Source organism: Ochlerotatus camptorhynchus, unplaced genomic scaffold (genome assembly GCF_037179485.1).
Source record: "Ochlerotatus camptorhynchus isolate MF236.1 unplaced genomic scaffold, CSIRO-AGI_Acam_v1.1 ptg000012l, whole genome shotgun sequence".
In the NCBI taxonomy this organism is placed as follows: Eukaryota; Metazoa; Arthropoda; class Insecta; order Diptera; family Culicidae; genus Ochlerotatus; species Ochlerotatus camptorhynchus.
In genome coordinates this window covers 2952608-2967996 of record NW_027040504.1, presented here as the reverse complement: position 1 = coordinate 2967996, position 15389 = coordinate 2952608, and the positions used below count along the sequence as shown (strand labels likewise).

General features: G+C 41.0%; 1 protein-coding gene across 1 annotated transcript in view; it reads right to left on the bottom strand.

Moving 5' to 3' along the window:
* Positions 1 to 4967: 4967 nt before the first annotated feature.
* LOC135700605 (uncharacterized) overlaps positions 4968 to 15389 on the bottom strand; it is a 474339-nt gene continuing 463917 nt past the window's right edge. Inside the window, exon 9 of the mRNA XM_065221151.1 lies at positions 4968 to 7279. Within this exon, the coding sequence (XP_065077223.1) occupies positions 6063 to 7279 (1217 nt within the window). The 3' untranslated portion in view covers positions 4968 to 6062. The remainder of the gene's footprint in view (positions 7280 to 15389) is intronic.

The window sequence follows — 15389 nt, the reverse complement described above, 5'->3', positions numbered from 1 at the left end:
CATCGATTGGAATAAGTTCCAATCCGTGATAGACGATACAGTATCGTCAGTGGAAGAGCTTCCGCCGTTGGAGGAATATAATTTCCTCTCTAATCTCATCGTCGACAGCGCACTTCAAGCTCAAACACGACCGGTGCCGCGATCGTCTATTCGTAAGAAAACACCATCGCTCTGGTGGGATCAACAATGCACGGAGGTTTACCGTAAAAAGTCCGACGCGTTTAAACTTTTTCGGAAACGCGGAACACGCGAGCATTTCAACGCATACACATCTCTTGAACGCGAACTCAAGAGCCTCATCAAGGCCAAAAAACGGGGTTACTGGCGGCAGTTTGTAGACGGATTGTCGCGCGAAACGTCTATGAATACGCTTTGGAGTACGGCGCGAAGAATGCGTAACCGGTCTACTAACAACGAAAGCGAGGAATGCTCGGATCAATGGATTCTTAAATTCGCGCGAAAAGTGTGTCCGGATTCCGTGCCGTCGCAGTTGATTCCTCGCGAAACCGCGAATTCGGTAGACGAAATCAGTCAACCTTTTTCAATGGTCGAACTTTCACTCGCTCTCCTTTCGTGTGGCAATTCTGCTCCGGGATCTGATAGAATCAAGTTCAACTTGCTGAAAAACCTCCCAGACGTCGCTAAGAGGCGCATGTTGAACTTGTACAATCAGTTCTTGGAGCTCAATATTGTTCCCGACGATTGGAGACGAGTAAGGGTGATAGCCATTAAAAAGCCTGATAAACCCGCGTCGGATCACAATTCGTATCGGCCCATCGCGATGCTGTCGTGTATTCGGAAATTGATGGAGAAAATGATCCTTTTTCGCCTCGACAAATGGGTTGAGACGAACCACCTTCTTTCAGATACTCAATTTGGTTTCCGTAGGGGTAAGGGAACGAACGACTGTCTCGCGTTGCTTTCCTCGAAAATTCAGTTGGCTTTTGCTAAGAAAGAGCAAATGGTTTCTGTGTTCTTGGATATCAAGGGGGCTTTTGATTCAGTATCCGTTGAAGTTCTTTCAGAGAAACTCCACGTTTGTGGATTGTCTCCATTAATGAATAATTTTTTGTACAATTTGCTGTCAGAAAAACATATGAGCTTTTCTCATGGAAACTCTACAGCTTTTCGATTTAGCTACATGGGTCTCCCCAAGGCTCATGTTTAAGCCCCCTTTTGTACAATTTCTACGTTAGAGAAATTGACAATTGTCTTAGTGACAATTGCACGTTGAGACAACTTGCAGATGATGGCGTAGTGTCTATCACAGGGCCAAAAGAGGTTGACCTGCAAGGACCCTTACAGGATACCTTGGGCAATTTGTCTACTTGGGCTATTCAGCTGGGTATCGAATTCTCCACGGAGAAAACTGAGTTGGTCGTTTTTTCTAGGAAGCATAGCCCAGCACAACCGAAGCTTCAACTTTTGGGTAAACCGATCACTCATTCCATGTCTTTCAAATATCTTGGGGTCTGGTTCGATTCCAAATGCACCTGGAGATCCCACATTGAGTATCTGATACGAAAATGCCAACTAAGGATCAATTTCCTTCGATCAATTACCGGAACGTGGTGGGGAGCCCATCCACAAGATCTTCTGACGTTGTACCGGACAACGATTTTATCGGTTCTAGAATATGGTAGTTTTTGTTTCCAGTTGGCAGCTAAAACGCACATCATCAAGCTGGAACGGATCCAGTATCGTTGTCTTCGTATCGCGTTAGGATGCATGCACTTGACTTATACTATGAGTCTCGAAGTGCTGGCGGGCATTTTGCCACTATCCGTCCGTTTTTCAGAGTTATCTCTGAAGCTCCTCACCCGTTGCGAAGTAATGAACCCACTGGTGATCGAAAACTTTGAAAAGCTTCTGGACCTAAATCCTCAAACATGTTTTATGACTTTGTACTACCTATATTTAACACAGGATGTCAGCCCTTCAAGAAATATTCCCAATCGTGTAATCTTCTCCGATTTCGGCAATTCAGTGAATTTTGATTTATCTATGACGCAGGAAATCCGCGGAATTCCAGAGCATCATCGTCCTATGATTGCTCCGTCATTATACGCTGCAAAGTTTGGCCATGTTGATTCTGCAAGAACGTTTTTCACAGATGGATCTCTAATAGAGGAGTCCGCTGGTTTTGGTGTATTTAATGAATTTCATAGCGCCTCTCGAAAACTTGAAGCTCCTTGTTCTGTGTATGTGGCTGAACTGGCAGCAATTCACTACACTTTGGAAACTATTGCTTCACTTCTTCCAGACCACTACTTTATTTTTACGGATAGTCTCAGTTCTGTCGAGGCTATCCGTTCCATTAGGCCGGTAAGGCACTTCTCGTATTTTCTCTTGAAAATACGAGAACGTCTTAGTGCTTTATCCGTGCGCTCTTTCATCATCACCTTCACGTGGGTCCCTTCGCATTGCTCAATTTTAGGCAATGAGAAGGCGGATTCACTTGCGAAGGTGGGCGCTATGGAAGGCGACATTTATGATCGACAGATCGCCTATAGTGAATTTTTCTCTATTTATCGTCAGCAGTCGCTCGTTAGCTGGCAACATCAATGGAGTGAACGATGGCTACATTCAATTATCCCTAAGGTGTCGAAGTTTGCATGGTTCAAAGGGTTGGACTTGGGTCCGCGTGATGTCTCGTCTCATGTCCAATCACTTTTGTCTAAACGCTCACTTGTTCCGTGTGGGGTTGGGAGACAGCAATCTCTGTGAATGTGGATAAGGTTACCAGGACGCTGATCACATCCTTTGGTCTTGTGCGGAGTATCGTGGAGTTAGATCACATTTTAATGATTCCCTTCGGGCTCGAGGTAGACAACCTAATGTTCCAGTTCGGGATATTTTGGCTAGACGCGATCTGGAGTTTATGAAACTCATATATGTTTACTTTAACGATATTAACCTTAGATTGTAAGTTTGATTAACCTTGTGTTTAGTTTGTGTTTTGTACGTCTGGGATTTTTTTTTTCGATGTTTGTTTTCAAGATGAATAGAAATAATTTTATGCTTTAGGATTAATTAAATAGTTGTATCGTAAGCCACATTTCAAACCTCCTTCTTCCCTTTTCCCATCCAAAAAATTGTAAATCTCCACTAACCTCGAGACGACCGCGAGTACTCGGTCCAGTTTCTTTAACTTTAAATATAAGACAGTAATAATGTATAACGCAAAAGATAACTCGGCTCTGTAAAGTTTATTCGATTGAGCCTGTACAAATAAAGTAATTACAAAAAAAAATGAAAAACAAAGGTTCAACGTTTATTTTTCTTTATAACAATAATAAAAATTAAGCATTCTTGCTCGTGAGATTGTATCTAAAAAATAAATAAAAGGGTATTATTCAAGTAGCAGCTGTCATCCACAACTGAAATTTTAAATATGTATCTGCCAATCTATTTGATTTCATCGTACTTCAAAAGCACAACGTTTTGGCTGTATCCCATAGGAACGTATTTTTCACTTTTAAGACCACACTTAGATTATGGACAGAGAAAATAAATTAGCTAGTAATGATTTCATAGAATGAGAATCCTGACTAGAACATGTGAAAAATTGCATAAAAATATTATTGTGCCATCGGCGTGAAGGAATTCAAGAAAAAAAATAAAAATATTAAATGGCATTGATTTTCCACCAGAAAAGCTCAGAAGTCCCACTCAATCATCTGGTCATATCTCAAAAACTATTTCCATTTAGAGTTTTCCAAAGTGTGGTGAAGTTTTTGACAATTTCGATACCTGCTGGTAATCAGCCTGTATACTGTAGTTACTATAACAAAAATAAAATGTGGATACACCTGTGTGAATCTACATTAAAAAAAAAACTTCAAATTGACGTTCTAAGATCACGATTAGGTTATTTGGTTGTGGAGTAATCTCTTCTATATATTTTTTTTAATCTCGAAAATCCAGGATTGTAGCCGAGAGGGATCTAGGCACTTCAGAGCAAAATCAAAAAAGGCGTTTGTTCAGAATGCCAAAATAAGCGTTTTTGTCGAGTTTGGCATCGACCACAAGTGTACCCACTTGAGCTGGGTATGCAAAATTACATGAAATATATCAGAACTTTAAATGATTTGTAATGTAAACTTATATGATATGTGAAGCTCTATTTATGTGCATCATATTGAACAGAAATTTCCACTACTCGTTCGAACTGTGTAGTTGAAGTTGATATTCATGGCTATTGCTGGACTATGGTCCTCTCAAATGATTTCCTATCTGATTGTTGTTATATAACTTGACAATTTGATGACTTGATGGTATTATTGAGTTGTACAGAGATGACTGTATATCGTAATACCAATAATGGAAGTAATAACCCATACATGATATTTGTCTCTTTCCAAACTTTTTTCTAAAATTGTTCAAGCTTTAAACAGACTTAATAAAGTTCAAAACAAGAGCAGCCAAGATTTCAGAAATTGTTATTGTTTTTTTTTTTACTTTAACATTGAACTTTTAAGAAGAGAAAAAAAAATTAAATCATGAAGTGATATACTTTTGTCAGGTACTTACTTAACAAAAACAAATATTTAATCGTTATAGTTGATTAAGGACAATACAAATACAAACAAAGTTTGGAAACGGGAAAAAAGTGAGTTTAGTGACTTTTAGTTAGCTTGAAAAAAGTAACCTGCTGGTAGACGCCGTCCGCCAGCGTAGATCGACTAAGATCGCTTCCAATCAAAATGAGTAGGATGATTCATTTTTTCTCCGCGCCAAAAACACCCTTCCTAAATTTTGACTTGTATTGACCGTTTGTTTTGTGAGTACAACTTGCACATTGTAAGACTTTATTCCTAATGATTTTCAGTTATGAGGAAAGTGACATCATGAACCAAGTTGTCTGGGGTTGCCGAAACACAGGTTCGATATAGATTTCAAAAATAAACTGTTTGTAAAGTTGTTATTAATCAATGTTACATACTTCCTTTTTTTCTGTCCTGCCAGTAAATGCATCTGTTTAAGTTCGACCCCCGGGGGGCCAAAAGTGGTCAGTAGGATATAGTTTCTATGCCTCTTGTTTAGTTTGTTTATACTCATGTTTACCGATATGGATCTGTAGATTTTGCAGTTGTCTGTCGTGGTCGCCGTTTCCTGAAATTTGTCTTACTTAATGTTACTACAACTTGTCCAACTCTGGAATTGACTACAAACAATGTTCCATCTACCGGATCTCAGAAACTCAACTCTTATCTAATGTGTTCGAATTAGAATTTTTGCATCCAATCATTCTCAATGTGGGCGGGTAAATTCGATGGTAATTTATTTAAAGTGGTTAATTTTTTCAACTATATATTACTTATTCTGATCCTACTGGAGAGACGATTCGGTACACAAAGGGGAACCATTAGCGGAGAGATCTATTCTAATGTTTATGATCAGCTTCTTTTTTTTTTTGGACTTCGACAATGTTTGCAAAAGAGGGAAATGGTTGCCAAGCACTTACTTTGAACAAACGTCAACAGCACGAATAATGGCTTAATTAGAGAAAGAGCGATACAGCACTGGAAGGGTTCACGCGAGGAATGGGTACATTTAAAGTTGCGTTCGAAAATTTACAAGTTGGAGTTGGATAGCACAAACGAGTCGTTTTTTTTTTCTTCACGGAAACACCTAAGGGTTTGACTTTCCTCCAGATTGGTTTATCCTATTCTACACAGAGTATCAAAAATTTGGCGTTATTCAGTTGTTGGTTTATACCCTTCTTCGTTTTCGTATTTATTTTATTGTGTTTCACTTACCTGGATCATTGCCGCTCGGTTGCGTGAGGGATTTTGGAACACGTTCTTTTGAAATGATTCTTGGCATGTTGGGGTTGGTCGGTTCAGTTCTGGTTCTTGAGGAAGTGGTTGTGGCGTAACGGAATGGATGTTGGGAAGGAAGGTTTCAGTTCTTTGAAAAACAAAAATCGAACGGAAGGAGCTACAGCTTCCTCCATACAACCTATCCGATGCGTTGGTAATCAACTAGTCGGTCTTCAGTGCGTAGTTCAACCCCGCTAAGAAATCTACCGCCTATGTACAAACATCACCAACCCAAACTTACTGATTGCTGCCCGTATCGGTAACGTACCCACCTAGCTCCGTGCCGACGTCTATCGTCACCACCCGGTCATCGTCGCTGTTCTCTGAAATAGGAAACTGCAACTTGTCCGAATCGCCATAGTTGGGCATGATGATGCAAACGAACGGTCTACCGGTGACGTTATCCCTCGGATGTACCGTCACCGGTAGGAACCGATCGGTTGAACCTTCGACAAACGTGGACAGCCGTTGGAAGACTTCGGGATAATGCTTCCGCAAAATGACACCCCGCTGGCGCAGTATGTTCTGGATGTTTTGAGACACCAATTCGCGACTCTTCTGAGTAGTTTTCGTCAGGATGTTGAACGACAAGATCAGCACATCGTTAGCGGATTCCTTCTTCGGAACCTGCTTATCGATGGGTGAGTTGTTGATTTCGTTGATAACCGATTTGCAAAGTTTAAGTTTAGCACACCGCGATACCAGCTGGCGTTCCCACTTGACCGGAGCGGTAGCATTACCCGGAGCTTCCGAAACGACACAAATCGCCACGTAGATCAACATCTTCGAGTCGGGTTTGTACTCGGTGCTCAGTTTGAGCAGCTCCGAGTACAGTTCCGGCCCCATCTCAGACGGGAGCAAGTCCGGCCAGCGCACGTACGCCACTTCACCCAAACACTGAAAACCCTGCTTCATGAACGAGTCCGCATTCTCCGGACTGCGAAATAGTATTCTAACAACACCTCGTCCTTGCGACAAGTAACCGCGCCTGGCCAGTAGGCTCAGATGGCGCAACGTGTCCGGGTCGTCCTTGCAGGTGGACAGCACCACCCTACAGAGGGCGGAAATTCGCGAATGCAGACAAGCCTTCCGATGTCTTTCCCAGTGGGCCCTTCGGCATTCCCGCGAGCAGTACAGATGCGAACAGTTGTGGCAGCTTTTGTAGGACTTTTTCGCCTCGGCTATCGTTGCCGTGGCGTCACATTTCGGGTAGCGACACTTGAGGGGATCCCCGTGGCTTTTGTGGGTCGGGTCGCACGAATCCAACGATACCCGGCGGCTGTTGGAATCCTTATTACTACTGGCAGCACTGCTAGCGGCACCGGAACCGCCACTATCGTTCCGTCTCCTTCCGGCGTCTCCCTCGCTGCGTCTCCGCGTCTGTACGGGTTCGATCTGAAGCGTGTGGTTACTGGGAACTGCTGCTGGCGTTTGGCTGGAATTAGCTAAATCCACTGCAAATGAGCGAGGGGAGGAGAGAGATAGATAAACAGTGACGGGGTTGTTGGGGGGGAGGGGGGTTTGGCGATTTTTTTTTCGGATGTGGTGTGAATGCAGGGCGATCGAAGAAAGGAAGAAAGAGAAAGAAAACAAAATACAGGGTGACGACGTGTTCTGTTGAACTTTTCTGGAACTGAGTCTTTTGCAAACCCGTTAATAGATTTGAAAACACATACACGGGGAATGTATACAAGGATCAAGGCAGGTAAATAGATTTCCAGTGTCGATTTTCATGATTTCTTTGTGATACCCGTATCACAACTTATTTAACCTTTGTGTGACCTCGAAACCTTTATCAATCTCTACCTTTTTTTTCCAAAGGCAAATATTTTGGAGTTTTGAATCGACCTGGCTGCATTTTTGCAAGCTTATGTAAAAAAGGAGGGACTTTCGGGTTTTTATCTAACTGTATAAACAGATATACCGCAAAACGGGGTAGCATTGATAATTGTTCAAATTATATTCTAAATATTTTTTAAAGCACTGTATATTTTTTAAATTTTATATTTTTAAAACAAGCACTGAGGATCCAGGAGTTAATTCGTTAGTTATTTGTTTAACGGAAATTAAAGCATATGCATTTTTTGTTAAGTTGTTTGACCGAACATCAGTATTTTGATTTGGGGTTACTTTCATAATGCTCGATGAATGTAGAAAAAAATCGTGAAACTCAAACTTTTCAGTTCTTTAAATATGAAACTCTGAATGAGTATATAATCAGAAAACATCATAGGCAATAAGAATACAACATTGAATTTGTGATGGCTATATCGGAAATACATTTCATAAATGATGGTTTGAGTGCTTTTTCAAACAGGCGAAAATTACGTTAATGGTTTTTTGATCTGTTTTTAAAATATGTAACACATACTATATAAAAACTATATACGATATCAACGGAAATACCCTAAGGTACAATATGGAACCAATATTTCTAATTTAGAGAAAGCGCAGCGAGTAAATTTAATCTTTATATTATACAATCAAAGTTACCCGCATTATCAAAGATACCCCGTTTTACGGTACCTCGAGTTACTGTTACTTTTGACTTCCATCGTTGATTTCTAGCTGACAATGATTAAATCAAGCAAAGTAATAACACTATCAGAGATATGAGGCAATACTTCATCTATTGGTCATGCCAATTTCTATTATTGAATAGCGATACCATACCATACATATTTTGGCCGCACTGCCCTCTGTTAACAATTAACGGAACTAAGTGTGTGCGTAATTTCTGATAGATGTCACCATTAAGAACAGCAGTGAAATCTGAAGGAAAATTAACGCAGATGCATGATAACACGATTAATTAGCAAGCACCATGAGCATGATCAGGCTCGCGCGTGACGTTTTTCGTTCGCAATAATTCTCGATTACTTTTTCGAAGGGACGTATCAGCTTTTGTAAACAAAGCATTTGATCGTAGATTTGGCGTAACTGGTAACTCGCCCACGCATACTAACGCCACTTACAGGTAGGGGAAAATTTCCCCTACCTGATAAAGGCGTTAGTATGCGTGTGCGAGCTACCAGTTACGCCAAACCGACAATCAAATGCATTGTTTACAAAAGCTGATACATCCCTCCGAAAAAGTAGTCGAGAATGGATGCATATTGTAAGATATCTTTTGGTATTTCAATTCAAAATTCGATTATCGAGTGGTGGTAAAAACGAAATTCAAAAACGGATTCCAATCCTGAATCATTTGATAGTGAAAATGGTGGTTCATCACCGGAAGTTGCGAAGGCTCCTCGAAAGGGAGACAGCGTTCCTGGCGCGGACCGCCCGAAAAAACAGAAGCAGAATGACGAAAAATTTCAACAGACATTGCCACAGGGCGAAGCAGGATCCTCTCCAGGATCTTCCGAGATAAACCAGTCAATAGGTGAAAGTTTAGAATCTGGAGAGGAGTAGCAAAACAACTCCTTCGGATTGTTCGTAACAATTTCAGATGATAGCGAAAGGTAATTCCAAAACACAAATTTTCTATTATTATTATGTTTATCATTATTTTTTAGAGATGATTAGATAAATTGAATTGGATATTCGAAATATTTTTGAAGATAAATTAAACTATATCTTCAACTATTTTAGAAATCATCCACCTTTGCCATTGATAAATGAAATATTTTTTTAAATAAACTGATCCTTAACTTTTACATGTTGTTGCACAAGTATTTGAGGTTATCCTGTGAAAACTTCAGCCTATTTGATGGAGGTATTTTGAAATGTCTCGATATATTTAAAGATAATTGGATAAATTGAACTATTTTGGAAATCACCCACCTTTGCCATTGCAAAGTGAAATATTTTTTAAATCAAATGGCAGGATTTCCCTGAAGTTCGACAGGCCATCCCTGAACTTCGGAAGAACTTTCCTGAACTACTTTGGCAGGAGTTCCCTGAAACTCGGCAGGACTTTCAAGAATTTAAATGGCAGAACTGTCCTGAACTTTGGTAGAACTTATCTGAAGTCCAACAGAAGTTCCCTGAACTTCAGCAAGAGTTCCCTAAACTTCACTAGGACTTCCCTGAACTTCGACAGGCCTTTCCTGAACTTCGGCAGGCCTTCCCTGAACTACGGCAGGACTTCCCTTGTTGAACTTCCCTCCGCATGACTTCCCTGAACTTCAGCAAGAATTCCCTAAGCTTCAGTAGGACTTCCCTGAACTTTGGTAGGCCTTCCCTGAATTACGGAAGGCTTTCGCTGAACTTCGGCAGGCCTTCTATCAACGACGTCAGGACTTCCCTGAACCTCGGCAGACCTTCCCATGAAGTTCACAGGACTTCCCTGAACTTCGGCAGGACTTATTATTATTATTATTATTTATCTTTATTAGGGAGGCTTTCAGCCTTGGGCTGGTTCGCCTCCAAAAATTCGGCAGGACTTCCCTGAACCTTGTTAGAACTTCTCTGAACTTCGGCAGGCCTTCCCTGAATTTCGGCAAGCCTTCCCTGAACTACGACAGGACTTCCCTGAACTTCGGCAGGCGTTCCCTGAACTACGGCAGGACTTCCCTGAACATTGGTAGGGCTAAAGTTCGGCAAAACTTCCCTGAACTTCGGCAGAACTTCTCTGAACTTCGGCTCCCGATCAGAAGCGCCTACGATTGAAATAAAAGGTACATATATAATTCAGCTCCCTCGAAATGACACCGCAATATGGGTAAAACTTTTCTTCAAGCAGCTCGCCATAAAACTTAAAAATACTAATTTTTAAAATATTAAGATTGCCATTCAATCAACAATCAATTTGTTTTTTTTTTTTTGGTTATCGAAGTTTACGGAACTTCAATTTAAATGTTTCTGCTTCATACTGATGATCAATGAACTTTTCAGTAGTTGAAGTTATTTTCCCGGAATTCTCAGAACTTTTCCGAAGTTCTCAAAGTTTTCCTAAGGTCCAAAGGAGCAAAGGAGACACGATTGAAGTGCATCCACTTTGATGTGATATCAATTTTTTTTGCTGTTTACAACAGTAACAAAATCGCGATTTTTGTGTGCGTGCCCCAAAATAGGGAAACAAGACTCGCGAAGTTCGGTGAAGGACCAGGACACCGCTGAAGGAAGCTCGAGTGTACTTACAGCGAACAGGTTTGCTGTTCTTCCCATCGATGGGAATACCCAGCCAGCTGTGACGGCAAATCGCAGTAAGAAGATAAAGAAGAGTCGAGGCCATTCCGATGCACAGTGGGAAGAAATCAAAAATAGTGGGACATGGCTATTTGCGACGAAACTATTGAGTGTAGCAATTTGATGTCTTCTAGAATGTTTCTTCGTTTTTGTAGTATGTCGCTTCATCGCATTTGCTTGGCTCGATGATCAGGTTGAGCAAACCTTGATTCTTTCCCTTGTGCTATCCCTCCGGGGGGACAGCGAAAATCATACCTATCCGAAAACCCGGGAAGGACCCAACGCTAGCTTCAAGCTACAGACCGATCAGCCTACTTTCAAATTTTGAAATTCAAGATGGTGGCTTCCAATTTCAAAAAAAGTGAGAAATACTGCCAAATACCCTTCAATATGTATATTTTCGGAATCGGGATGACGTCTAGAGACCGAAAATCGATGTCCAGCGCCATTTTGAAATCCAAGATGGCAGCTTCCGGTTTCAGAAAAAGTGGGAAAAACTGTAAAATACTCTACAATGTGGATATTTTCGCAACAAAGACGACATGCATATGTCGAAAATTGAAATGCCGAAATGGCGTCAGCCATCAATTTTCCATCTATTGTAGGGTATTTGACAGTTTTTTTTTTAAAACAGGACTGCCATCTTCGATTCCAAAATTGCATCGGACATCGATTTTGAGCCTCTACATATCGTCCCCATTCCGAAAATACCCATATTATGGGGGTATTTAACATTACTATCTAGTTTATCTGTAACCAGAAGCTGCCATCTTGGAATTCAATATGGCATCGGACAGGAATTGCTAGTTCGTAGCTACCACCGCGAATCCCAAAATACCCACATTCATGGATATTTGACAGTATTTCCAACTTTTCCTGTATCTTGTAGCTGCCATTTTGGAATTCATGACACTAATTTTCTATTTCTAAATGTCATTCTATATACGTCATTCTTATTTCAAAAATACTCATATTGAACGGTATTTGACAGTATTTCTATATTTTTCTGAAACCGGAAGCCGCCATCTTGGATTTCAAAATCGCATCGGACATTGATATTCGGCATCTACATGTCGTCTCAAAAATCCATATTATTGGATATTTGACAGTTTTTTTCTGAATTCAATGGCCACCATCTTGCATTACAACAAGGTGTCAGACATAAATTGTAGTACTTGTTCCAAAAATACCCATATTGTAGGGTATTTGGCAGTTTTTCCGAATATGAGAGCCACCATTTTGGATTTCAAAAATGGTATCGGACATCGATTTTCGGCGTCTACACGCGTCCTTTACAGAAAATATCCATATCGTAGAATTTCACAGCTTTTCCGAAAGCAACGGCCGTCATCTTGGATTCCAAAATGGCATCAGACATCAATTTTCAATTCATGCTTGATAATGTTTGCACCATCGTACAAATAAGGTTCCCGTTTTTAACTTTTTGGCTCAGCTCTGGTACTATCTTCGGTCCCAAGCTAATCGAGGCACTCCTCGAAACATAGGAAAATCCACTAACCCCTTCATTTTATCTGTCAAACTTTCCTAGCGAATCAAAACAAACATAGTGTAGTACTGGAATTTATACTAGAATGGGGTACGTTAGTCGATTTGCTTGGGACCAATAGGCTAGTCAAGTAGTGAGCCAATTTAAAATCGTTAGTTTCGTATTGATTGTTGGTAGTAGGCTGTGTATAAAAGAAAATGATTTACTTAGTTTGACAGTTGCACCATGACGAAGTGGCAGCGTATTCGTGATTTGTCCCACGCAAAAATGTCGCAAAAATACATTTCAATCGCCGTGGGAGTGTCACGGTGGACCGTCAAAAGGGTTTTAGACCGAGAAAAGAAAGGACAACTATCCGCGAAGGTGGCCACAGGTCGTCCGAGGCCAGCTCGGGTTCCGAGGGTTATCGCTGCTATCCAAAGGAATATTCGGCTGAATCCAGTGCGTTCAAAGGAACACGGGATCAGTGACTTTACGGCACAGAAAATCGTAAAGGAAGATTGCGGGGCCAAGTCGAGGGCACGCAAAAAAAAACTCACATGATTACAAACCGCATCCGGGAGCTACGATTCGAACGATGCAAGAAAATCTTGAACTTCCTTAAGCGAAAAAATCCGGTAATCCTGTTCACCGACGAGAGCATGTTTACCGTCGATCCCGTATCAAATTCCAGAACCTACCGGTATATTAGTTCTCTTCCGGTAAAAGACGTGGCCGACGAGCACAAGAACGTGTATCTGACCCAGCATCCTGCTAGCGTTATGGTGTTTGTGCTGGTGGCTTCCGATGGCAAAAAGAATGGACCCGGTGTTCATTCCAGAAGGCGACAAGGTCAACACGGAGGTCTACATCGGGATTTTAAGTAAGTATGTTGTTCCGTGGATCAAAGAACAGTACGGTCCGAAGCCAAATGTTGTATTTCATCAAGATGGGGCTCCGTGACACACCTCGAGCCGCACTCAGAAGTGGTTGCAGGAACATCTTCCGTTCTGGGCAAAAGATATGTGGCCGCCATCCAGCCCCGATCGTAATCCGCTGGATTACTCAATATGGCGCGTCATGAAGGCTAAGGCCTGTTCTAAACGCCACCCGAGTACAGCAAGCCTCAGACATTGACCCGTACCTGGAGAGAAATGGATTTAAGACTCTGAGAAACATCCCCCTTTGAATAAATAAAAAACTCAACAAGGAAATTTTTGAGAATTTTTTTTATTTTGACATTGCTTAATGGTGCAAACATTATCACTCATACGGCACACGTCGAACCAGTTCCAAAAATATCCATATTATAGGGTATTTGACAGTTTTTTTTTCTGAACCCACTGGCCGCCTCTTGGATTTCAAAATGGCGTCGGACATCGATTTTCAGCATCTACATGTCGTCCCCGTTCCGAAAATATCCATATATTAAGGGATTTGATAGTTTTCTGAAGTCAATGGCCACCATCTTGGATTCAACAATGGCATCGGACCTCGATTTTCGGGATGTACGCGTAGTACTTGTTCCGAAATAACCAAAATTTAATAGTATTTCTGAATCTGAAAGCCACCATCTTGGATTACAAAATGGTGTCCGATATATATTTTCGGGATGTACACGTCGAACCCGTTCCGTAAATACCCATATTATTGGGTATATGACAGTTTTTCAGAATCTGAGAGCCACCATGTTGGATTGCAAAATCGCGTCGGACATCGATTTTCGGTCTCTAGACGTCATCCCGATTCCGGAAATATACATATTGAAGGGTATTTGGCAATATTTCCCACTTTTTTTTTAAATCGGCAGCTGCCATCTTTGATTTCAAGATGGCGCTGGAAATAGATTCTTGGATTTCAAAATGGCGTCGGAAATCGATTTACGGGTTTTAGACATCATCCCGATTCCGAAAACATGCACATTGAAGGGTATTTGGCAGTATTTTCCACTTTTTTTTTCTGAAATCAGCAGCAGAACATAGCTGGACATAGATTTTTGGTCTCTAGACGTCATCCCGGATCCGAAAATATACATATTGAAGGGTATTTGGCAGTATTTTCCACTTTTTCTGAAACCGGAAGCCACCACCATCTTGGATTTCAAAATGGCTTCGGAAATCGTTTTACGGGCTTTAGACGTCATCCCGATTCCGAAAATATCCATATTCCATCCATATTGGTCTTGATCCACTGAACAACTTCGCCGAAGAATGCAACTTCCTAGATGACAAGGATTTCAAAATATCACAAAAACAAGGGCATCATTAATTCATGCACGCTAGCGCCGCGTAGGGATAAAATTCCGAACTTCTGTCCACCAACCTTTAGGTCATGATCCACTGAACAACTTTGCCCAAGACAGTAACCTTCTATATGTCCAGGATTGCGAGATATTCCATGTTGGTCCCTATTAGGTCAAATCCCATATGCTATGCGTACTCCATTTACGCGATTCCCTCGGGGAATGTGGTAAATTTTTACTTAAATTTGACAGATGGAAAATTTTCAAATAAACCTGCTATTCCAGCAGACTTATTTTTGACAGACAAATAATCAATTTTGACAGACGCTTTCTCGAAAATCAGCCGATCAACAACAGATGGATTTTCGAACATCTTAATTTATTTTCGAAGAGTCAAATCTAAGTGAAATTTTTCAAATGGAACACAGCCTCAATACCTTTTAAATCGTCATAAGTAAATGCTCCGATCGAATTTGGTAGCAATGATTCTCGATGAACATTTCAAATGGTCCTATCTGCTTTGATCGATTCTCTTCATCGACTTTCTATTTTCATAACCAGTGCTATGCAAACAGATTTCGCGCTAATTTTACCACATAGTTAGATAAAGGAGGTTCTTATCTAGCGTCCAAAACGTCAAATACAACAGGGAAAGGTTTTGCAGCTCGAGAAAGTCGATGAAGAGAATCGATCAATACAG